The sequence below is a fragment of the Pygocentrus nattereri genome, chromosome 24, assembly GCF_015220715.1.
Source record: "Pygocentrus nattereri isolate fPygNat1 chromosome 24, fPygNat1.pri, whole genome shotgun sequence".
NCBI classification, from domain to species: domain Eukaryota; kingdom Metazoa; phylum Chordata; class Actinopteri; order Characiformes; family Serrasalmidae; genus Pygocentrus; species Pygocentrus nattereri.
The window spans coordinates 11,015,851-11,040,692 of record NC_051234.1 but is presented as its reverse complement, the minus strand read 5'-3'; the positions used below and the strand labels follow the sequence as shown (position 1 = coordinate 11,040,692).

General features: G+C 41.7%; 1 protein-coding gene across 1 annotated transcript in view; it reads right to left on the bottom strand.

Moving 5' to 3' along the window:
- Positions 1-565: 565 nt before the first annotated feature.
- Positions 566-24,842, bottom strand: part of scn1ba (sodium channel, voltage-gated, type I, beta a) — a 43,126-nt gene continuing 18,849 nt past the window's right edge. The window contains exons 2-6 of the mRNA XM_017714435.2: positions 17,573-17,739; positions 8,578-8,815; positions 4,824-4,965; positions 3,593-3,662; positions 566-2,915 (exon numbers count right to left, since the gene is read on the bottom strand). Coding sequence (XP_017569924.1) covers positions 3,596-3,662; positions 4,824-4,965; positions 8,578-8,815; positions 17,573-17,739 — 614 coding nt within the window. The 3' untranslated portion in view covers positions 566-2,915; positions 3,593-3,595. The remainder of the gene's footprint in view (positions 2,916-3,592; positions 3,663-4,823; positions 4,966-8,577; positions 8,816-17,572; positions 17,740-24,842) is intronic.

The window sequence follows — 24,842 nt, the reverse complement described above, 5'->3', positions numbered from 1 at the left end:
GTTAGATTTTGAGGGGAGTCCATGGTAATCCACCGTCCACCACAGATGCAGCAGATTGAGATTAGGTTCAACGAACACTGAAGTGCTCCTTTAAGAGGAGAAGACACAGTTCTTTTAATCCACTTTTCATATCAGTGTATCATCAATTTTTCTCGTTGGAATGCTTCATACAGGAACAGTAAAAGGCTTGCATACATTTTTCAGGTCACAGGCCACACAGTTTGACAGTCAGTTTCATCAGAGACGCTCAAATCAGCCCTTGGTCCTTCGTCAGTAAAATGTCCTGTTAGGGAGGTTAGTTTTAGATGGCTACGGTACGAACTGTTACTACAGTCCTTACAGCTGATGAGACAACAAGGCCATGACCAACCAGCCGGAATCTGCTTCTTCAGTGAAAAGAAGCTGTGGCTGTGTTGGTTTAACTACATCTGAAAGCTAAGAGAGCGCTAACTGCCCTTAGCTAAGGTCAATATACATTTTTTTTTAAAAAAGCCCATTCAGAGCAATCATCTGTATGAACAATCATATATATATATATATATATATATATATATATATATATATATATATATAAATATATGTGTGTGTGTGTATGTGTGTGTGTGTGTGTGTGTGTGTGTGTGTGTGTGTCACTCCTTGGAACTGGTGGCAGGCTGTAGCTTTATGCTAACTGCTAATAGCTTTATATAGATATATTGATCCAAACTGAACTCATGTGCTTTGTAATATATAAAATATTCCTGTTTTGTAATGCAGCTGAACACCATGTATTATTATTTAACTGTCACATTATTTGAGGATTTGCGATATTAACCCTACAAAACCATTGCTTTTGATTGTGCAGACTGTTCTCAGATTTACAGAAAAAGATACGTATTAATGGGACAAGGAGAGGATGCTACTTAGCATTAGCATTAGGAATACTCTTCCATCTGTAGAAAAAAGTATATGTTATTGGACCCCCTTTTCAGTGTAAATACAGCTGAAGGAATAGTTTAACCGTAGAATGCTAACACGGCTAACAATTCAATTTGCAGTTAGCAATGTTAGCGTCTTAGTTTGTCAGCCATTAGTATTAGCATTCAGACTGGCATTTAGACATTAGACATTTAGAGAACGAGGTATGTGTTATTGGGCCCAGTTAGCCTTTTCAATCTGAATACAGCTGAAGGCATAGTTTAACCTTAGAACACATCTAGCAGTAAATAAAAGCTAGAGTTGCAATTTACCATAAAGTCTAAATGGTAATGCTAGATGCTGATTAGCAATGTTAGCCTTCATTCACTCTCTGCCACATTAGCATGTTTCAAAGTGTTGAACAATCTCTTTAAAGACGTGATTCAGGAGAGGGAGCTGGTTCCACATCATTTTGCGGTTGGTTAGTCATTAGCACTCGGACTCTGATTAGATATTTGGAAAATGCATGTAATATTGGGACATTGGCTATTCGATCTAGATATGGCTGAAAGAGCAGTTTCAACGAACAGTGCTAACAGCCCTAACAACGAATAAAGGCTAGAAAGGTGATTTACAGAGAATTCTGAACTGTAAAATGTCGACTTCATTTACTTGCAGACATGTTATCTTCAAAGTGATGAACAATCCCTGTGAGGAAAAAGAGGAAGCCGGTTCTACATCAGCTGCAGTAAGTTAACTAGCATTCAGACTGCTATTAGATTTGTGGAAAAAGGTATGTATTATCAGGCCCAGTTAGCCTTTTGAGTCTGAATACCGCTGAAGGGATAGTTTAACCTTAGAACGTGGCTGGCAATGAATAAAAGCTGAATTTACCATGAATTCTAAACGGTAGTGCTAAACACTGATTAGCAATGTTAGCTAGCTTTCATTCGTTCTCTGCCATATTAGGATGTTTCAAAATGTTTAAGATGTGATTAAGGACGGGAAGCTGGTCCGAGGTCAGCTGCAGTGGACTATCCGTTAGCATTAGCATCCAGACTATTGTTATGTTTATAGAAAAAGATGCGTTAGCCGGACCAGTTAGCCTTTTCAGTCAGAATGCTAATAAAAGCTAGGTCCAGTTCAGCTGCAGTCAGTTAGCCATTAGCATTAGCATTCAGACTGCTGTTAGATTTATAGAAAAGGGTCCATATTATTGGGACCAGTTAGCCTTTTCAGTCTAAACGCAGCTGAAGGGGGAAGCAGTCTCAATGCTAATAAAAGCTAGGTCCGTCAGTCAGTTAGCCATTAGCATTTCTGTTCCTTTAATAACAGTGTTTGGACAGCTTGCCTCAGTCTCCAGCTGCTACGGATGAGGCAGAGAGATAAAATGACCCAAATCACCACTTTCACTCTTCTGCCTTCAGCATCAGACAGACGTAAACATCCAGGCTGACATTTCATCAAGTGCCTGACTAATTATACAATAGACTGTTTTTAGGTGTATCAGAATATAAAGGAATGTATCTATTTACCATTTATGAGGCCCATATAAACATTGTTCGTATTTCTGATGTTGACTGGCTCACTATGTGGAGAGTTAAAACATTTTCATATATTTTCATATACTTGCATATAAAGCAGATTTTTTTTCCTCTTGTGTGAAATAAAAAAGAAAGGATCAGAGTTAGAAGAATACATATATACAAGTCATGTTCAATACAATTCTAATGTTTAGAGTTATACACTTACTCATGCTGTGTTTAAACCCCTGTGGCGGAGCTTTCATTCAATACTCTGAAGAGTGTAGGAGTCCAAACCTCGACGCAGACACGGAGCCTTTGGTGAAATGAAACGCTGTTGTGATGTTTCTACAAAGCGTGTGGCCTTCAGCTCTTCTGTGGACAGTCAGAGTCTCTTACTGACAGCAGTGCAGAGCAGGAGAAGGTCACTGTGTGGGCATGAAGATCGTAGCGATGGTGGAGTTTCAGGGACGGAGCTTGAGAGGTTTTTTGGCCCTGAAATTCAAACCAAAGCCAGTTAGTTAAAGGGGAATTCCAGCTGTTTTTCCAAATTGTCAAAATGAAATTCTTAATGGATCATAATGAAAATGACTGCACGCTCGTACACCATGGGCTTAAAGGTGTATTAAAATTCAAATATATATATATTTATATTTATATATATATATAAAATTCCACTAAATTCCCAAAATTCCTGCATAATTAAATGGTTAAGAGGTAGAGTGCTATGGCATGAAGTAGAACTCGTGGTGATAGGAACCAGACGTCCACCTCAGCCTCATTCATAGTGGAGAGATATATGCAGGATGATGTGAGGCAAAATAGTCCTCAAAGAAAACATTTTTCAGATTTTCCACTATTTCCCCATCATCAACATTCCATATAAACTCAGAAGACTCGTGTAGGTTCACTGGTGGTTTTGATAGTAAATAAAATGTCTATATTTGTGTTGTTGTCATGGCGACCCCTGGTTCCTATCACCACCACTGTAAAGACATCTGAACCATTTCACACCAAACCACTCTGAATCACTCTGATTACATCTCAAACACTCATGTGAATAATTAAATAATATTGACGCTGTTATTTATGTACCCATAATAAAGCATAATATACATAACAGACATGATACACAACACTTCTCTACCCCTAACATGTTCAAACAAACCTACCTGTTATTCTGCCACTGCCACACCAGCACAGTTATCTTTACTCTCGGAGGTTATAGCTAAATACTCAGCCCTGAGAGAGGAAAGCAGGACCGGAAGAGAAAAGACAGGAAGGAAGGAAGGAAGAAAGAGAGAAAGAGAAAATGAAGAGAGAAGCCTACAGATATGCAGGTCTAGTGACAAAATCAGTAGGTTTACCAAAGACAGTGAAATATAAGGTAAATACAGATAAACACACTGTAAGGAGAGGAAAGATAGGAATCTGAAGTGAAAGAAATACAAAGTGACAAGAAAACAAGAGCACAGAAGAGTGGCCACCAGGCCTGTGGTGGGTCAGGTGACCTCAGAACACTCAGGACCCCTTTGAAGCTGCAGTTATCGTCAGTGCTAACATGCTGATATTTTATAGGAATTATTTGAGTAAACACAGCCATGAAAGCTCAAAGAACTTTGCATGCTTAAACGAACTTTGCATGCTTAAATGGTCCTTTCCATGGTGCAATGGTTCTTCAGATTGATTGAGAAATGTGTTCTATATAGCACCGAAAAGGGTTCTGCTATCGTTACGATGTCAAGCTTGTAACAATAGCAGAACCTTTTTTCGTTGTATATAGAACCATACAGCACGTTCTCCAATAATCTGAGGAACAATTTCACCATGCAAAGAATCATTTAGGCATGCGAAAGATTCTCTGAATGTTCATGGTTCTATATAGAGCCACTGTCTTTACTAAAGAACCCTTGAGGAACCTTTTTTTAGAGCGTAGCTCAGTCAAACAAGTGGAGAAACTGTGGAACGTGCAGGCTCTCAACTTTCAGTTCACACCACAGTTGTTTGTAAGTAGAAGAAGTTTGTAAGTAGAAGTCTGTTTGCTGGTCATGTACTGGTATGTTTTTGAGCTCAAAATGATCTATAATTGTCACTACCAAAACATTTGGTAACGTTTGGGTAAAGTTATGACTGTTTTGGTAATGACAAAATTGAATGTTCAGTCATTTGTTTTAATAAAATGAACGAAATGAGCTTTAGAGTCACTCAGGGCAAAAGGACTTTAGTCTAAACTCCAAAATCAGTTAAAAGTTTGAAATGCATTTTCAGCTCTGACTCTGAACCAGTTCAGGGGATCATCTCTCTCTGTGTGTGTGTGTGTGTGTGTGTGTGTTTGTGTGTGTGTGTGTGTGTGTGTGTGTGTGTGTGTGTGTGAGTGAGTGTGAGTGTGTCAGTGTCACTCACGCGCTCTCTCTCAGCGCCTCCTCTCCTGCTGCTGCGATCTTCCTGTAGCAGTAAACCATCTCCACCAGCAGCCACAGCTGCAGCCCAATGATCGATACGTACATCATCACCTCCGACAGGATCGAGGCCATGCCACGGGTCGCTACGGAAACAGAGAGGGAGAGAAATAAAAGAATTTAGAATAAATGAAAGCACATATTGTACAATTCATGAATGTAATATAACAAAATAGTAGTTAAAAATTGTCCTGCATACATGGTTCCCTGTAGCATCTACCAGGCTTGAATCTCTCAATCACAATTTAGACGAATGCATCATTCTCTTCTAATCGTATCTTACATAGAGAAGTAATTTGACTATCAATCTTATAAATAGGACATCTGTTGAACTGTAGAATACTGTATATCTGAATGGCCAATGCAGAGGTTGTATGAGTGAATCAGGCTAGGTTTGTATTTATTTATTTATAATTTTTATCATTATAAGCCATGCATATTCATACAAATTCATACAAATTCTTAGGAGTAGTTTAAATTGGCCTTACTGGATTAGTGCAATGTCACTACTCAACCACAAGGTGTCTGTGTTTCTCTAAAAACACACAGCTCAGCTTTATATCTTTGTTGTGTCATTTTCTGAGCACACTGTATTTTTAGTATTGCTCACGGCATAAAGACTAATTTAGAGCCTGTAAACAGCAACAACAACCACCAGTATAGTACAGGCCCAAGTAGAACATAGGTCCAAAGGTCTGTAGACTCCAGTGTTTTTTCTGGATTTGATTGTATTTAACCATAAGAGCATTAGTACTGATGGACGTTGGATGGTCAATTCTGGATCATTTCAAGATCCCATAGGTATTAGCTTCATCACTCCAATTCATCCCAGAGGTGCTCAATGGAGCTTCATCACTCTGACTCATCCAAAAGGTGTTCAGTAGAGCTTCATCACTCCGACTCATTCGAAAGGTGTTAAACAGCGTCATCGCTCTGACTCATCCAAAAGGTGTTCAATAGAACTTTATCACTCCAACTCATCTTAAAAACCTCAATGGAGCTTCATCACTCCAGCGTATCCCAAAGGTGCTCAATGGAGCTTCATCACTCCAACTCATCCCAAAGGTGCTCAGTGGAGCTTCATCACGCCAGCGTATCCCAAAAGTATTAGGTGGGGCTTTATCAATCCAGAGAACACAGTTCCTCTGCTCCACAGCTCAATGTGGGGAGCTTTATACCCCTCTAGCCCACGATTGGCACTGGGCATGGTGACCATATATTTATGTGCAGCATCTCCAGAGCATCTCATTCTATTGGTCAGACACCAAGTATGGCTCCGCTCTGCGTTTACGTTAAAGGGCAGGGGGGTGAGCACTGAACTATTGCTTCAATGTAGCACCAAACTGCTGACTCACTCTGTGTTGAAAGAAGTGCATGTCAGAAAACCCAGCATGAGAAACGGCAGCGATTGAGGGGTTTATTACCTGTTGACAGACCAGCAGGTGCACGTGAGTCAATGCGACAAAGGCCTGGAGCTGTTGCCATGGATACCTTGTTTACTTTAACACAAAGAAGATGCCTCACTGTCCATGCTTTTGACATCCACTCAGGATGTTCTGTTCAAGGCAACGGCGCATCGTTCTAAGTGTACACACACCTTCTCTCTGCTCACACGCCATCCGCTCTGTGTTCGTCATGACCTTCCTAACGGGCTAATGATAAGACCGATAACATAACTTAATTTAATAATTACAGCGCTGTGCAGAAGTCAGAGACCCCTTCTTTTACTTAACTTACAGTCAAAACGACTAAGTTCAAGTGTTCACTGAGTCACTCTTTCCCTTTATTCCAGCTTCCATTCTTTTCAGGAGACTCCCTTTCAGTTTCTCAAACAATCTGCAGACACACCTCCAAAGCTCAGTCTTAGAAGCTGGTTGATGATTTTCTGAAGTAATCAAACAGCTTGACGGCTACACGTCCTTTCAGACCCACAGCGCTGAGCCGTCTTTTCACAGTGGAAGGATGGACAGAAACGCCTGTGGATGTTTTCAGATCAGAAGCAGCTTGATTTTCTCCTCTCTCTCAAAGATGAAAGTGCTGTTTATCTGATGGAGCCATTTTTTGTAGTGTCGTTTGATGGTGATGGTGTCTATGGTGTCATTTTCTCTGTTGCTTTTAATCCGTTTTTGAACTCTTGTTTTTTCACTTTGACTTTCTCTCTCGTGATGCAAGTGGATGATCTTATCTCTAAACTCCTCACAAACATCCTGGTGGTCCCGACTTTTGCACATTAGAGGATATATTACTTTTTAACATCTTCGCTCACCTCAAGTTGGGGAATCCTAAACTACTCAGTTGAGTTTACCTCATATTTTTATAAACAGACTTACTTTTACAAATACACTATCAACATTTTTTACAATGTTTATACACAAAACAACATATTTACAAGGTTGTGGGATATCAACAATTAAATAATACAGCAAGCAATTTTGGGGATTTTAACATTTGAAAATAGTAATATGTTTGGGCCAAAGTAATATGTTTGGGCATATCGCTGCTGTCTGAATAAAACACTGTATCTCTGCATCTTTTTGTTATTTTTCAGTTTTTGACACAGTTTGAAAGCACCTGTGGGTCTTTCCGTTGTGTGTACATTTCATGATGAACTGCCCAAAATCACATGGAAAGACGTCTGGTTCCATTGACTTACATTAAAAATAAAGAATGTTTCTTCCTTCTCCTTTAAAGTTACCATTTTAGAGATAAGAGGTTTTCTTCTGACAGCAGCAAAATATTATTGTTATTACTAGTACACAAAATAATGGTGCCAGAAAAGGTTCTCTGCACAATGCCATGTTCCCTAAAGAACTTTTCACCTTCAGTGTGAGCATGAAGAACCTTTTTAAAGTTAAAGTATCAATATATGTGTTTGGTAAGAACCCTCAAAGGGGGCCGGTTATGCTTTTTCACTTTTGCTCTTTCAGTTAGTGTGTTGTATCTTTTTGTGCATGTAAAAATTCTGCAAAGTCCCAAAGCTCAGTGTTTCCTCCAGAGGGAGAAACTCTCTCCCACTTTTCTCCTTTGTTACAGGATGACATCATCTCGTAACAGTCTTTACTGCGCCGCCTACCAGCGAACTTGGCACCCTCACACAGCGCACAGTGGCTACTGGAGGAGGAAGAGTGTGTTCATTGTTGTATACATGTGGAGAAGACACTAACTGGACTTTCAGGATCCATTCTGGATTAAACTGATACAGCAAAATTGGTGCAACTGGAGAAAGAGGACAGGGGTGGAACATGGAAAGGCAGAACCGCTCTGGAGGTTGACCGATCAGAACAGAGAGGGCAAGCTGACCAATCGGAGCACTCTGGGCTCATCAGGAGGTGGGGTTTAATGACACAGGAGCTCTAACAGAGCATTTCAGAGCAGAGGGTGAATAGAGATGTACAGCATGTGGTTTTGGAACACTGAAGCTGAAAATCGATTCTAGTATTAAATCCAGAATTAAACATTAAATATAAGCATAATCCCTCCCAACCCTCCCCCCACCCCCACCCCTTTGATCTGGCACAAAACCTTTTACATCACGGGAACCTTCTTTAGGTTCTTTACACAATCTCTTTTTTGAAACATGGTTCTTTAGGGAACCAAAAGTGGGCCTTTATTTCTAAAACTGTAGTAGTAGTATTAGTGTTATTAGTATTATTAAAATTGTTTATAGTGTTCAGATTGGTGTAGCATGATCCACTCACCCTTGGCCACGACGTTCATGGAAATGTATTTGGTGGTGTTGGTGCGGAACTCGTAGTAGTCGTAGGTGAGCGTGCGGTCGAAGTAGCAGCGGTAGGTGCCTGTGTCGTTGAAGGTGACATTGAGGATGTAAATGGATCCGTCCTGCAGGTCCAGCGTCTTCTTACTGCCGTTCCAGTCCAACCGGTCAGAAAAACGGCCATCCGTCACCGTGCCCACCATGTCCGCATAACTGTAAATCTACAACACATGAGGACATGAAACACAGAGGCGTCAAACTTGAAGCAAGAAAAAAATCTCCAGCATAATTGCTGTATCTGATCCACTCGTACCAACACAGCACACATTAACACACCACCACCACGTCAGTGCCACTGCAGTGCTGAGAATGATCCACCACCCAAATAGTACCTGCTCTGTGAGGGTGCATGGGGGTCCTGACCACTGAAGAACAGGGTAAAAGGGGGCTAACAAAGTATGCAGAGAAACAGATGGACTACAGTCTGTAATGTAGAACTACAAAGTGCTTCTATATAGTAAGTGGAGCTGATAAAATGGACAGTGAGTGTAGAAACAAGGAGGTGGTCATAATGTTATGCCTGATTGGTGTATATACCAACACCAGCTACTCAAACTGTAGACCAAAACCTCTAAAATACCACACTGGACAAAGCTAATTGGTCTGTGTGAGCTATTTTAGTGAGGTTTCCAGTCCTGTCATGTCAATTCATGAACTGGAGTGTTAGCTTGCATGTAGCATGTAATAGTCCTGTTTTCTCTACTTAACAAACTACTAATTTGGGAGATCCATTGATATTGTCAGGAAATTGTTAATAGGACAAAAACAGCTTTGGAACATTTTTGTTTACAGCGATTTTGGTTAATTTTCTCCCGTCAGAGAAAAACGGCTAAGACACAGAACACTCAGGAAGCTAAAGGCGAACTACAAAATGACAGCACATCCTCAGAGGTCCATAAAATATTTAAAGACATTATTGCTTTACAATTTTCAGATGTTGATGTGCTGTTAGAGCTGGGAGTTCACGACTTCTACTGATGGAGCTCTTCTTAAGCAATAGCAGGACTGCTTAGCGCAGCATTTACTGCAGCGGTGCATGAGGGCTTTACATACACACCGCTAACATGGCTAACAATGAATGAAAGACTGGCTTTCGGTAGGAGACCATAGATACACATACACAGATGCCGCACTGGGTCCAGTCAGGCACATCAGCGTTAGGGGGAGTCAACATTGCTGCTGGACTGCATTCAGTACCATTACAGAACGGCAGATTTAGACAGATACTGTGTAAAATTATGCTATTTTAAGAATATTGCTCTCAGAAAGCGGGATAGGATTATATAACGGAGGGAACACAGTGATCCGCGCTTATGTCTGTGTGATGCGTATTGTTTGTGTGGTGTTTATGTAGATATGGCCGTTCTCTGAGGCCCAGAGAACCTGTTGATGTGATTGTTTTTCCCCTGGTTTTATATTCAGCTTATTTCATTTAATAGTCTATTCAGGGGATCTTAATTTTATGTAGTGGTTATTATTTACAATGATGGTTAAAGCTTTGCAGCGGTAAATTATAAGATTCTTTAATCTGTGTAGATATTCATAATAGATTAACCTTAGCACTGACTGACAGCAACTTGAAGTTAGTTAATTATATGTTACCTTCTTGTTCCAATTTCCACCCTAAATGGTGCATCAGCCAGCAACTTCTTCGCATTTTCGAATAGAAGAATGAAGGAATAGAATGCAGATAAGAAGTGGTTCACACATTGATTGATTGCTGATCATGTTTCTACCTGAGCTCGTGCTAAACTCGGTTTTTAACATCAGGTGCAGGCTTTTCTGCTGGTCTGGACAGCTAATTAACACCGTCAGTTCTAAAAGATATCAAGGCTCCCGAGAGCAGTCTGTGCAGCCTAGATTAATCTGAGGGTTGTAACAAAACAAATTTGGTGGAAATCGGTCGAGTAATAAGGAAGTTAAGTTTGATTTAATCCTGAGACTCTTCGTCTCTCAATACAAGTGAATTTGTTCACAAGCGGATCTTGACCTCTCCAACATGGCGGACTCACATAGAGAACAACAGGCAACTCAGCACCTAGTTGTGTATGTGTTTGAGAAGTTAGCTTTATGCTAAAGCTATCATGCTAGCTTTAATCTCATTGTTAGCCATGTTACCCATATGGATATCTGATCTATTGCAATACAAGTATTTCAAATATATGACATATAACAGCATGTCAGATAGCAAGATTACAGAAGGGCAACTGTTGGCCTGTTGATGGCGAAGCTGGTGGCCCACTGGATTTTTGCTCAGCGCTTTCTAGGTGGCCCACCGGTGGTAAAGTAGAGCGCTAGACAAAATGCCCCTTTTCAGCACTCATTTTCCACACACAGTGCAATTTACTCTCCATGGATCACCACCTTATCGTGGTGGAGAGGTTTGTGTGCTTGAAGGACCCTAGGAGCTATGTTGTCTGGAGCAAAAGCTCCTGGTAGGGTCTCCCATGGCAAACTGGTCCTAGGTGACAGGCCAGACAAAGTGTGATCCATAACCACCCCTATGAGGACAACAAAGCAGGACTCGTGTACCCTGCCCGGATCAGGGTTACCGGGGCCCCACCCTGGAGCCAGGCCTGGGGGAGGGGCTCGCCAGCGAGCGTCTGGTGGCCGGGCATTCACTCATGGTGCCCGGCCGGGCCCAGCCTGAAGGAGCTACATGAGTCCCCCCTCCCATCGACCCACCACCGATGGGAGGGGCAGTAGTAGGGGTGCGGTGCATTGTGGATCGGGCAGTGTCCGAAGGCGTGGGCCTTGGCGTTCTGATCCTCGGTTGCTGAAACTGGCTTTTGGAACTTGGAACGTTACCTCACTGGCGGGGAAGGAGCCCGAGTTGGTGCGCGAGGTCGAGAGATACCGACTAGATATAGTCGGGCTCACCTCAACACACAGCTTGGGCTCTGGGTCCAATCTCCTTGAGAGGGGCTGGACTTTTTTCTTTTCTGGAGTTGCCCATGGTGAGAGGCGGCGGGCAGGTGTGGGCTTTCTCATAGCCCCTCGACTCGGCGCCTGTATGTTGGGGTTTTCCCCGGTGGACGAGAGGGTAGCTTCCCTACGCCTTCGGGTTGGGGAACGGGTCCTGACTGTTGTCTGTGCTTATGCACCGAACAGCAGTTCAGAATACCCAGCCTTCATAGAGTCCTTGGAAGGGGTGCTTGAAAGTGCTCCTCCTGGAGACTCGATTGTCCTACTGGGGGACTTCAACGCTCATGTGGGCAACGACAGTAAGACCTGGAGGGGTGTGATTGGGAGGAATGGCCTCTCTGATCTGAACCCGAGTGGTGTTCAGTTTTTGGACTTCTGTGCAAACCACAGTTTGTCCATAACGAACACCATGTTTGAACACAAGGATGTCCATAAGTGCACATGGCACCAGGACACCCTAGGCCGCAGTTCAATGATTGACTTTGTAGTCGTGTCAGCGGACTTGCGGCCATGTGTACTGGACACTCGGGTAAAGAGAGGAGCTGAGCTGTCAACTGATCACCACCTGGTGGTGAGTTGGATCAGGTGGTGGGGGAAGATGCCAGTCAGACCAGGCAAACCCAAACGTATAGTGAGGGTTTGCTGGGAACGTCTGGCAGAAGAACCTGTCAGATTGATCTTCAACTCACACCTCCGTCAGAACTTTGACCAGATATCGGGGGAGGTGGGGGACATTGACTCAGAATGGGCCATGTTCCGCTCCTCCATTGTTGAAGCGGCTGACTGTAGCTGTGGTCGCAAGGTAGTTGGTGCCTGTCGGGGCGGTAATCCTCGAACCCGGTGGTGGACACCCCAGGTGAGAGATGCCGTCAAGCTGAAGAAGGAATCCTACCGGACATGGTTGGCCTGTAGGACACCAGAGGCAGCTGGCAGGTATCGACAGGCCAAGCGATCTGCGGCTTCAGTCGTTGCCAAGGCAAAAACCCGGGTGTGGGAAGAGTTCGGTGAGGCCTTGGAAAGTGACTTTAAGTCGGCTCCGAAAAGATTCTGGCAAACCGTCAGGCGACTCAGAAGGGGAAAGCAGTGTGCCACTAGCACTGTATATAGTGGAGATGGTGTGCTGCTGACTTCGACTGAAGACGTCATTGGGCGGTGGAAGGAATACTTTGAGGACCTTCTCAATCCCACCGACACGTTCTCCAGTGAGGAGGCAGAGTCTGGGGACACGGGAATAGGCTTGTCCATTACTGAGGCCGAAGTCGCTAAGGTAGTTAAAAAGCTCCTTGGCGGCAGGGCTGCAGGGGTGGATGAGATCCGTCCCGAGTTCCTCAAGGCTCTGGATGTTGTGGGGCTGTCTTGGCTGACACGCCTTTACAACATTGCGTGGACATCGGGGGTGGTGCCACTTGATTGGCAGACTGGGGTGGTGGTGCCTCTTTTTAAAAAGGGGGACCGGAGGGTGTGTTCCAACTACAGGGGAATCACACTCCTCAGCCTCCCTGGTAAGGTCTATGCAAGGGTACTGGAGAAGAGAGTCCGGCTTATAGTCGAACCTCGGATCCAGGAGGAGCAGTGCGGGTTCCGCCCTGGTCGTGGAACACTGGACCAACTCTTTACCCTCTCCAGGATTCTCGAGGGTTCATGGGAGTTTGCCCAACCAGTCCACATGTGCTTTGTGGATTTGGAGAAGGCATTCGACTGTGTTCCCCGGGGTATTCTGTGGGAGGTGCTTCGGGAGTACGGGGTACATGGCTCTTTGCTACGAGCCATTCAGGCCCTGTACAAACAAAGCAGGAGCTTGGTTCGCATGGCCGGCAGTAAGTCAGACTTTTTCCCAGTGAGAGTTGGACTCCGTCAGGGCTGCCCTTTGTCACCGATTCTATTCATAATTTTTATGGATAGAATTTCTAGGTGCAGTCAGGGGATGGAGGGTGTCCGGTTTGGTGACCTCAGGGTCACATCGCTGCTGTTCGCAGATGATGTGGTCCTATTGGGGACATCAGGCCGTGAACTTCAGCTTTCACTGGATCGGTTTGCAGCCGAGTGTGAAGCGGCCGGGATGAGGATCAGTACCTCCAAATCCGAGGCCATGGTTCTCACGCGGGAAAGGGTGGAGAGCCCTCTCTGGGTCGGGGATGAGCTCTTGCCTCAAGTGGAGGAGTTTAAGTATCTCGGGGTCTTGTTCACGAGTGATGGTACAAGGGAGCGGGAGATTGACAGGCGGATTGGTGCTGGGTCAGCAGTGATGCGGGCTCTTTACCGGTCTGTTGTGGTAAAGAAAGAGCTGAGCCATAAGGCAAGGCTCTCGATTTACCGGTCGATCTACGTTCCCACCCTCACCTATGGTCATGAGCTTTGGGTAATGACCGAAAGAACGAGATCGCGAATACAAGCGGCCGAAATGAGTTTCCTCCGCAGGGTGTCTGGACTCTCCCTTAGAGATAGCGTGAGAAGTTCAGTCATCCGGGAGGGACGCTGCTTCTTCACGTCGAGAGGAGCCAGTTGAGGTGGTTCGGGCATCTTGTTAGGATGCCTCCTGGACGCCTCCCTTGGGAGGTGTCACAGGCAAGTCCACCGGGGAGGAGACCCCGGGGAAGACCCAGGACACGCTGGCGTGACTATATCGCCCAGCTGGCCTGGGAGCGCCTCGGAATCCCTCCCAGGGAGCTAGTGGAAGTGGCTGGGGAAAGGGAGGTCTGGGCTTCATTGCTCAGGATGCTGCCCCCGCGACCCGAACCCCGGAGAAGCGGAAGATGATGGATGGATGGATGGATGGATGGAGTGCAATTTACTGATTTTCACCTCATTTATTTTTCTAATCTAGCACAGTGTTGTAAGTTTTACTTTTTTTCTCTGATTTGTTTGTAATATAAGTATGTGTGCATTCAAATAAGTTTTGAGGAGATTAAAAACTAGTTAGCCCTTGCATACAGGACAGTCGTCTGGGTGGTCAGCGATATATATAACACACACACACACACACACACACACACATATATATATATATATATATATATATATATATGTGTGTGTGTGTGTGTGTGTGTGTGTTATATATCGCTGCTTTAGGAAGAAAACCTTCTCCAAAATGGTAACTTTACAGGAGAAGGAAAAACCCTACTTACTTTTAATGTAAGTCAATGCAACCAGACTTTTTGGGCCATTTGTTTTGGTCCATTCATCATGAAATTTATACATGACGTAAAGGACAACCAGCATTTTCACATTTTCAAAACTGAAAAACAACAAAAATGCGGATACAAGGTTTTCTTCCAACTACGGTGATGCCCATGTTTTTATGCATCGTCTTTGTTTATTCCATATCTCATATGTTACTTAACAATATTTCAGCCATATATGCTCATATACAATCAAATATATGACAGAAAACTTTATTCATTTATGGATGGCATGCATTATTAATATACACTAGCTTCCTGTTATATATGTTATATGTGATATATATTATTGTTTATATGCATCATCTTTGCCCTGCGATGGACTGGCGACCTGTCCAGGGTGTATCCTGCCTTCCGCCTGATAACCGCTAGGATAGGCTCCAGCACCCCTCGTGTCACAGAAGGAGAAGCGACTTAGATGTGAGTGTGTGTGTGTGTGTGTGTGTGTGTGTGTGTGTGTGTGTGTGTGCGCGTTATCTTTATAAATTCCACATATTTCCTAAGGAGGTGAACATTAGTGTAACAGCTAACTAAACTCTAGATACATGCACATTGCAAGCTATGCAATAAAATAATTTAACAAATAAATCCTGGCACATAAAATTATTTCATTTTTAAATGCAAACATACAGTGTCAAATGTAAGTACAGGGGTGCATTCAATCATGTATCAGATGTAGATGTATATGAATGACCCATATATTATGCATATACATGTGTTCACTCACCTATCAGGAATATGGATATTTGTCCACAACTTACAAGGCCATACATGCACATATACCATGAAGGATCAGGTATATGTTTTAAAATATAACTACATATATCAGATGCCTGAAAGTATTTCAAACATTTAAAGCCAAAATGTGTTTGGTTTGTGTATCATGGTATAATTAAGGTTACTGACAGTTTCAGTTTATATCACGGTACAGTGTATTTATGTATATTTTTTACAAATAAAACCATGTTAGATGCATAAGTAAACCTAAATGCCATTTTAAAGCCCACTGGCTGTGCCATTGTTTATCCTTGGAGTTAACAGAGCCTGATAAAGGCGTTTATTAGCTGATTCAGTGAATATGTTCCTGTTTATTACAATACAACCTTCTTTTTAGGCTTTTAGAAGCACTCCTTCATTGCCATTCATGGATCGCAGTGAAGCCTCTGTAAGGCTGAGAAGACCACAGTTGACATCCAGGAAAAACGACTTCCATGAAAAATGCATGACGACCAGCCTTTTTCTCTCTCTCATCATAAATGCACTGCATTCCTTTCTCTGCAAAAATCTGCTTCAGTGCTTTTTGGGTTTTCTCTGCTCGTACTTGAGCTTATTCACTATTCTTATCGCATATGCTTTTCGGGCACAATGAAGGGTGAATAGAGGTGGATGTACTATATGCATACAGTATATACATGATTCTGCCAAACTGGCTCAAAGTCAGAGCTAAAACACATTTCAGACTTTTAACTGATCTTGAACTTTAGACTAAAATCCTCTTGCTTTGAGTGACCCTACAGCTTAATTATGTTTATTTTGGTAAATCAAATGATGGAATGTTCCATGGGACGCATTTACATTGGGATCTAACTGCTCACCATGTGGCCATGAGGGACAGGGATGCAGCCTCACTTCCTGCTCTAAAATGTGGCTAAAATAACTGACTAAAACTCAAAAGTGACATGAAAACACAGGCCAGCATTTTTTTTTATTTAAAAATTAAACTCATAATTCATCTAAATTGTTCAACTTCACTTTTAAAGAAATCAAAAAAATCTTTAAAAAATTGAAAAATATACAATTTTGGGACAGACACTTCCCAACACAAATAAATGATGATTTGTTATATATTTACCTTATTACTATCTCTATTAATGCCTTGGGCTTAAATAGATCAGAACATAATCTTTGTAAATATCTAAGGTCTGAAACCTTATTTGTTTTTTGGCATATAGCTTTTGACTGTGGGACCACGTGACTATTAGAGCTAGGCCTTAATTTTCAGGATATAGTTGTCTACAGTGATGCTAATTCCTGATAGCACCCCTATGGGATTCTAGTAGGACATTAGCACTAAGCTAACAGCAATTCACATGAACATATTTTGTCCGTTCTAGATTAAACATAAACATTTAATTCTAATTTTGAAAATATTTTTACTGTGGAGCCACAGTTTGAACTAAATTGGTAATGAGGTCCGAGTTATTTTTTACAAAAAACTGTAAAATTAGCCCTCCTAAAACCCTTATGGTTTATACCATATATCTCCATAAAACCTTTTCATTTTTTTAGTTATTCGTAGCTCATTTAAAAAATGGGGAGAAATGTGGGAAATACATACTCTAAGCTGTGGCCTCTTAAACTCCTTTGAACCACCGGTGGTTCCAAAATGCACTTCATATTCCTCATAACTTTCATAATTCATAGGCTACATTCAAAAGGTGGGTGTCATATGAGAGCTGTAATTGTCTTCAGTCAAATAGATGGTGATGTAATTTTAAACCCTTATAATAAAAGAAGCTGAACTCAGTTTGTTTGAAAGTCGACCCATTTTTCCACAAATCTGGGCAAAACAAAAATGTACATTTATTTCATGCAGTTACTGAATAATTTGTCAGATGGACAAACCAAAATATACCCTGGAGCATTACAGGTTAAATACATATCACATTTGTGTATGTATGTAGGAGATATTTTATTATGATTTGAATTTATACAGTTTACGTCAATCACCACTGATAGTTCTAGAAATCCTAGATTTAATCTGTGTCCCTAGACTCCTACGAGTTAGCTTTAGTTTTGAAACACTGGACTCACGTGGGTGAAATCGCTCTCTCCTTTAGCCATGAACCACCAGTCCACTGTAGCTGAAGCCTCCACTTCTCCTCTCATCTTACAGGAGATGCAGCCCAGTTTAAATCCCTTGCCGACGACCGCCTCGGTGTCCGAATCCACCTCCACACACGCTCCATCGCTGAGCAGGACTGCAGGGACGACAAGACAGTCAGTCACTCAGCACATGCATTACCTCTAACTACAGAGCTCTAAGCCTATATTGACATATTGCTGATGCCCATTCATTATTTCTCTGTTATTTTGGAGCTTGCAGGCATTATTCTGATTACAGCCAGCAGGAGGTTAGCTTTTTTTTTTTTTTTAAAGTTTGTCGTGCTTGCTTCTGCCGCTCGGAAAAGTGCATGCTGGCTTTTCTTTCTTTGTGTCCAAGGCAGAGCATTAGTGTTGCGTAGTTTATTTCCACTCATAAAATCAACTAATATGGCCATAAACTAGTCCAAATTGCCTACGTATTGGCAGATAACTTTGCCAGGGGCCGGGCTGTGCAGGCAGTGGTCACTTACCTCCTTCCTTACAGTCTGGGCTCAATAATGTTCAGCTGTTTACTCACCAAAGCTTTTGATTCTGGATTTTACCATTCAAATATTTCTTTACAGACCTGTAAATAGTGGTAATCCTATGGACTGAGGCTTGGAGGAGATTCTATTGACATTTCCAGGCTCTGCCCTCAAATGTGTTCTTTCATAGCTACTGTTGCTAGGCTGGAAAAGCTTTACAGACCGCTTGTAAAAAATCCCATTCAATATATATTACAATACCTACATTTAGAGTCCGTTATTCATTCAGCCTAACGAGAAACTGTAGAACAGACTCAGTTTATATCACAACACCTACATTTAGTCAGTTATTCATTCAACCTAATGAGAAACTGTAGAACAGACTCGGTTTATAACACAATACCTACATTTAGAGTCCGTTATTCATTCAACCTAATGAGAAACTGTAGAACAGACTCAGTTTATATCACAATACCTACATTTAGAGCCGGTTATTCATTCAGCCTAATGAAAAACTGTAGAACAGACTCAGTTTATATCACAATACCTACATTTAGAGTCAGTTATTCATTCAACCTAATGAGAAACTGTAGAACAGACTCAGTTTATATCACAATACCTACATTTAGAGTCAGTTATTCATTCAACCTAATGAGAAACTGTAGAACAGACTCAGTTTATATCACAATACCTACATTTAGAGTCAGTTATTCATTCAACCTAATGAGGTCAACCTAATGATGGTCATTGCATGGATGATCAGCCTGTATCATGTTTGAATTTTCCCGTTCCACCTTAAATGGTGCATCTTCAGACGCCAGAAAGTGACTGCTGCACCACTGAAGGTGGGATGGGAAAACTCAAAGAAGAAGCTGGTGAATAGGAAGCCAACTTCAGCTTCGTCCTTCTTGCTGTGTTTTGGGAATGTATTTAATTTTTGTGTGTATTAAGATTAAACTTGGTAAAATTAAGGTAAACTCGGCTTTTAACATCAGGCTGAATATTTTCCTGCTGGTCCGAACAGCTAATAATCAATATCAGTTATTAAAGAAATAAAAGCTACCAATAGCAGTCCGTGCAGCCTAGATTAATCTGTGTCTGAGGGTTATAACAAAACAAATTTGGTGAAAATCGGTTGAGTAATTAGGAAGTTGTGGCCTGAGACTCATCTTCTGTCAATACAAGTGAATTTGTTCACAAGTAGATCTTGACCACTCCAACATTTGAGAACAGTAGGCAACGCAGCATCTAGTTATGTATATCTATGGCTCTAAGCATAGCCTACCGATCACATGTTAATCCCTTATTCATTTCTCATAAGGTGGAAAGGGATTTTACTAGTGTTCTGCAAAGCTTGTCCTTTATTACAACAATAGAACACATCTGGAGAGGTCAGCTAGATTCGACTTAAACTGAAAGACTCCAGACTGTGAGGCCTCTGCTACAGCCAGGACCCAGGCAAAACTTTCTAGGATAAACCATCATCCAGGGGATTTTGAGGGGAAATAAAACGTTAGCAGTGAGAGATGCTGGTCCACATCCTTCTGCAGCCCACCCTCTACGTTACGGAGCTACCATCATATATAGATGCAGGGTCTATATATGCCATCAAGGTTGCATACACCGGCCGAGAGGAACACACCTGCACCTCCAAGTGTCTCCCTCTCTTTTTTTCTGCATCAACCAATCGTTCTGTGTGCTATTTTAGACCTCTGACCTCTGGAGGGACGTTTCATTGCCGCTTAATGGCAGGTTGAGGGACAGAGCACATATTGCACAGAACATCAACGAGTGAGAATATTCAGCAGCAGCGCTATTACAGCAACTGCTGCTGGTACATTAGTGGTAGCATCTTTAGCACCATGAATTGGGTTAAAGCAACAGTTCAGCAAAATTTTAAACAGTTTTCTCCCTTTTACCCCAAATGTAATCGATCAGCTAAGACACGCTGCGTTTCTCAAGTTTGCTTCTTTAGTTTTATCACTGCTGCTACAAGGCTAATGTAGCTAATTTGCAATGGAAGCTTATTAGCTTTGCTGCATGGCAAAATCATCACAGATTTGCCTCAAACCGTAAATTAGAATTTGACCATTGCTACAGTAGTCTCTAGAACGAGATCTTTACGTGTAAATATACTTTTCTGATGCTGTATCTTGGATGTGGGAGAACTTTTTGAAAAACTAAAGCTGTTTGGGGGTGGATTTTTGTTGTCAGGCTGTTTTGAAATGTTGATTTTGTTTGTTAGCTGGCTAATTCAATATGAAGAATGCTATGTCTACTAAATTAATATCTTTCCTGTAGCTATAAAACGGCATTAACTGTCTTCAAATCATCATTACAGTGGAGAGATTGGATAACTCAAACCACAGAAATGACCCGTCTGATGAGGCGCACAACAGGCTAAAAGCTAAAAGCTACAGTCAGAAAGTAGCTACTTGGCTATCTAGACATCTTCCCTCAGTTTGGCTTATTTTCTTTGACTTAAAAGGTAAAATCTCTGGTGTCTCTTTTAGGTGATAAATAAAGATAGAATCTCTGTTTTGTTGTTTAACTTGTTATCTAATTACACTAATTATAGTAGCTTGTTTGTATTTGTTAGCCTAAAGCTCAGTAGCTAGGCTAGCAGTCAGGATTGCTCTCACCACAGGGATTCCCAGTGGTTATATGACGTATTTGCGCGAAAAGATATAAAACTATTCTGAGACTAAAGGATATAATGCTGTGCTGCATCACACAACAAATTAAACACTAGTTTTAGGCCCTTTTAGAAACTCAGCAACTTGGTAGGTTTGAGGCCAATATGTGATTTAAGTATGCAGTTAGCAACAAGTTCATTAGCATACATGGGTTTCTGTTGTTTGTTAGCTACGTAGGCCTTGTAGCTCCAGTGCTAAAACTGAAAAGGCAAACTTCAGATGTGAAGTACGTCTTGGCTAAATGGCGATATTTAGGTTAGGGGGAGATTTTCACTGAGCTATCGTTTTAAAGTTTTAGCATCTCTGTATTGCCTCTACTCTGGGGGAGTTTCAGGGAGGAGCAGGGCAGCGGCTCTTGATGGCTGACAGCAGGAAGAAAAAGGGAGAAATGAAAAGAAATGGGGGCACACTTGCCACATCAATACGGGAGGCAGGGGGGGAGGAAGAAAAGCAGGAGAAAGAAAGAGAAGAAAAGAGGAGAGAAAAGGAGAGAAGAAAAGAGAATGAGTTAAACTTCAGTTACAGCCACCAAACTGAGCATGGAAGAAAATTCCAAGCTTTTGAAGGGGAATTCCACTGATTTTTCAAAATTTACACGTAAATGAGTGTGTGAGATGTAAACAGAGAGATTCAGAGTGGTTTGGTGTGAAATGGTTCAGATGTCTTTACAGTGGTGGTGATAGGAACCAGGGGTCACCATGACTACACCACAAACATAGACATTGTCTCAAACATAGTACAAACATAATTCTCAGTTTTTTTCTGTGAAATGTTGATGATGAAGAAAATAGTGATGAAGAAAGTGTTATGGATAGTTCTAGAACCCTTTTTAAAAGGGTGCTATATAGCACCAGGGTTCTTCTGTTGTAACCAGCTTGACATCGAAAAAATAGAAAAACCCTTTTGGTTCTATACAGGGCCATTTTAAAAAAGGTTCTATACACTGACCAATATGAGCTTAAATTGGACAATATGGGACACTATTGGACAATATGGGACACTTTTGTTTTGCATTCTTTCAACTGGCCTTCTTTAGAGAAGATCACCTGGCTAGAGGCCTCCAGGTAACCCGAGATTCCAGTAAACGCTCCCGACATCTGGTTCCTATCACCACCACTGTGAACAATTCTGACTCTGTAAGATTCTCTAAAATGGAGCGTTTCACACCAAACCACTCTGAACAACTCTGCTTACGTCTTAAACACTTAATAATGCAGAGATTTTGAGAAACCAGTGGAGTTCCCCTTTGATCAAGACATGTAAACACTGTGGCTAATACGGCCCCCACTGCTTTATATTCATTACTGGCAACATTAGCCTTTCAGCATGTTAGCATCGTCACAGTACAATCACAGATCACGTCCAGAGAGATGGAGAAATGGAGAAACTGTTCTCTCAAGCACACTCGCGAAGCACAGACAGAGCCGCCGAGGTGCTGGCTGATCTGTGAGGAAAGATTCGGAATGTCTCCTGACAGAGAAAGAGGGTTTTTTTCACCGCTCCTTCAAACATCCAGTTACACACAGGTCAAAATACAGAGATAACACTGAAGGTGGTTATAGGAGAAGACACGGCTAAAGAAAAAAGAAATAAATAAAGTAAGTGGAGCAAGAGATGCTGCTCTGCAGAGACAGATATTAAAGGAATACTCCACTGTTTTTCAACCTCATCTCCATTTATCACTTCTGTAGCCCACAGTCGATTAGCAAAGAGAATGATTTTGATGCGTTTCCCCGAAGTTAGAAAAGATCAGAAAACCCTGTAACTCGAAACTCATTTACAATAGATGTCAATGAGCAGCTTCTGGATTTGATCCATAAGTATTTAAGCTAAGTATGTATTGTTGGATGAGCTCTTCACTCAAATGTGTTTGTAAATTAAACCTCCTTGTTTCTACACTCACTGCCCATTTTATCAGCTCCACTTACTATATAAGTGCACTTTGTAGTTCTAGAGTTACAGACTGTAGTCCATCTGTTGCTCTGCATACTCTGTTAGCTCCCTTTTACCCTGTTCTTCAATGATCACGACCCCCATGGACCCTCACAGAGCAGGTACTATCTGCTGGTGGTGGTGTTGTAGTGTGTGTTGCGCTGTTCTGAGTGGATCAGTGGAACAGCGTCCTTTGGGCAGCGTCCTGTGACCACTGATGAAGGACTAGAGAACAACCAACACAAACTGTGCAGCAGCAGATGAGCTGTCGTCTCTGACTTTACATCTAGAAGGTGGACTGACAGGGTAGAAGTGTCTAGTAGAGTGGACAGTGAGTGGACACAGTGTTTAAAAACTCCAGCAGCATTGCTGTGTCCACTCATCTGATGATATCTGATCCACTCATACCAGCATAACAAACACTAACACACCACCACCATGTCAGTGCGGTGAATGACCCACCATCAAAATAGTACCTGCTTTGTGATGATCCATGGGGGTCCTGACCACTGAAGAACAGGGTGAAAGGTGGCTAACAAAGTATGCAGACGTTTTTAGACATTTTTAACTTGTTTAAGTCATTTTATATAATGAGATTTTTCTTATTCTGTTGGCAGCTTTTTCCTATTCCAAGAAATAATGCAGTGGAACACATAAAAATGACAGGTATAGGTAGAATATGATAATATGGTGATAATATTCTTACAATATTTTAATGCCAAATATCAAATATTACTCAAAATAAGATGTTCTTGCTTACCAAGATATATTATGGCCGTATACTGTGTTGCCCCCAGTGTTGGGATAAGTGGGATAAAACTTCATAAAAGGCAGACTCAAATTTACAGTGTATATTTACATATTTAAAAAATTCAGAATTCAGACTCAGCTTACTGGCTTTTATTATAAGTTCTGAGTAAACAGCTTGTCTGTTCTTCTTCAGGGAAGTGTGTTGAATCATAGTCCAAGATAATGGACCATACTGTAAAGATACAGCCGACAGAGACTGGGCTGAAAGTGCTGCAGTATTCCTTTAAGTGGATCATCTGTAGAAAATGAAAGAGCACAGTGCGCTGTAGGCCTCAGCCCCGGCCAGGACACCTACATTTGAAAGTCAGCCGCATCAAACCATATGGTTACATAACGCTCCTTTTGCACAGATTATGTTATGCAACTTATTCCAGAAAAGGCAGATTAGGAGGCACAATGAGCACTTTTAATCCTCACTTTTCAATTTAGGCAGCCAGAGCAGCACCGCTGGCCTCTTACACACAATCTCTGCAGGAAAAGCTTCACTGAAAGGAGCCTGTGTTGAACTTTATTAGCAGTAAAAGATCCCCTGTCCACCTAAGCTGGCCCTCTAACTGAACCTATAACCAGGTCTTAGATCTTCAGAGAAAGTGTAATACTTTCTGAAAACTCAAAAATACATGCATATAAGTTTTGGTTTAGATTTATTTAATAAAATCATCACATATTTAAACAACAAGTATCACATTAATGCTTGCATTTCATTGTTAAGTTTGGTTGGAAATCAAAGGGTTAAATTCTTAAAATGACCAACAGAAAATTGTCCAGTCAGGATTGTTTTCTCTCTGTCTCTGTATCTAGGTAGATACAACCAAGCAAAGTCTCCTGTTGGTCAGGACTTTAGGAGAAGACGTGATGTAAACGTAACATAAAACTCAGATTGAGGAACCAGATGTCAGGTAATCAGATTGTGTCAGTAACTGGTTCAGTGTGTTCACACTTAATGATCTGATAACTGCATGAAATCATATTGTGTCAGCAACTGGTTCAGTGTGTTTACACTTAATGATTGGATAACTGCATAAAATCAGATTGTGTCAGTAACTGGTTCAGTGTGTTTACACTTAATTATTGGATAACTGCATAAAATCAGATTGTGTCAGTAACCAGTTCAGTGTGTTTATACTTAATCTGGTAACTGCTTAAAATCAGATTGTGTCAGAAACTGGTTCAGTGTGTTTACACTTAATGATCTGATAACTGCATGAAATCAGATTGTATCAGTAACTGGTTCAGTGTGTTTACACTTAATGATCTGATAACTGCATAAAATCAGATTGTGTCAGTAACTGGTTC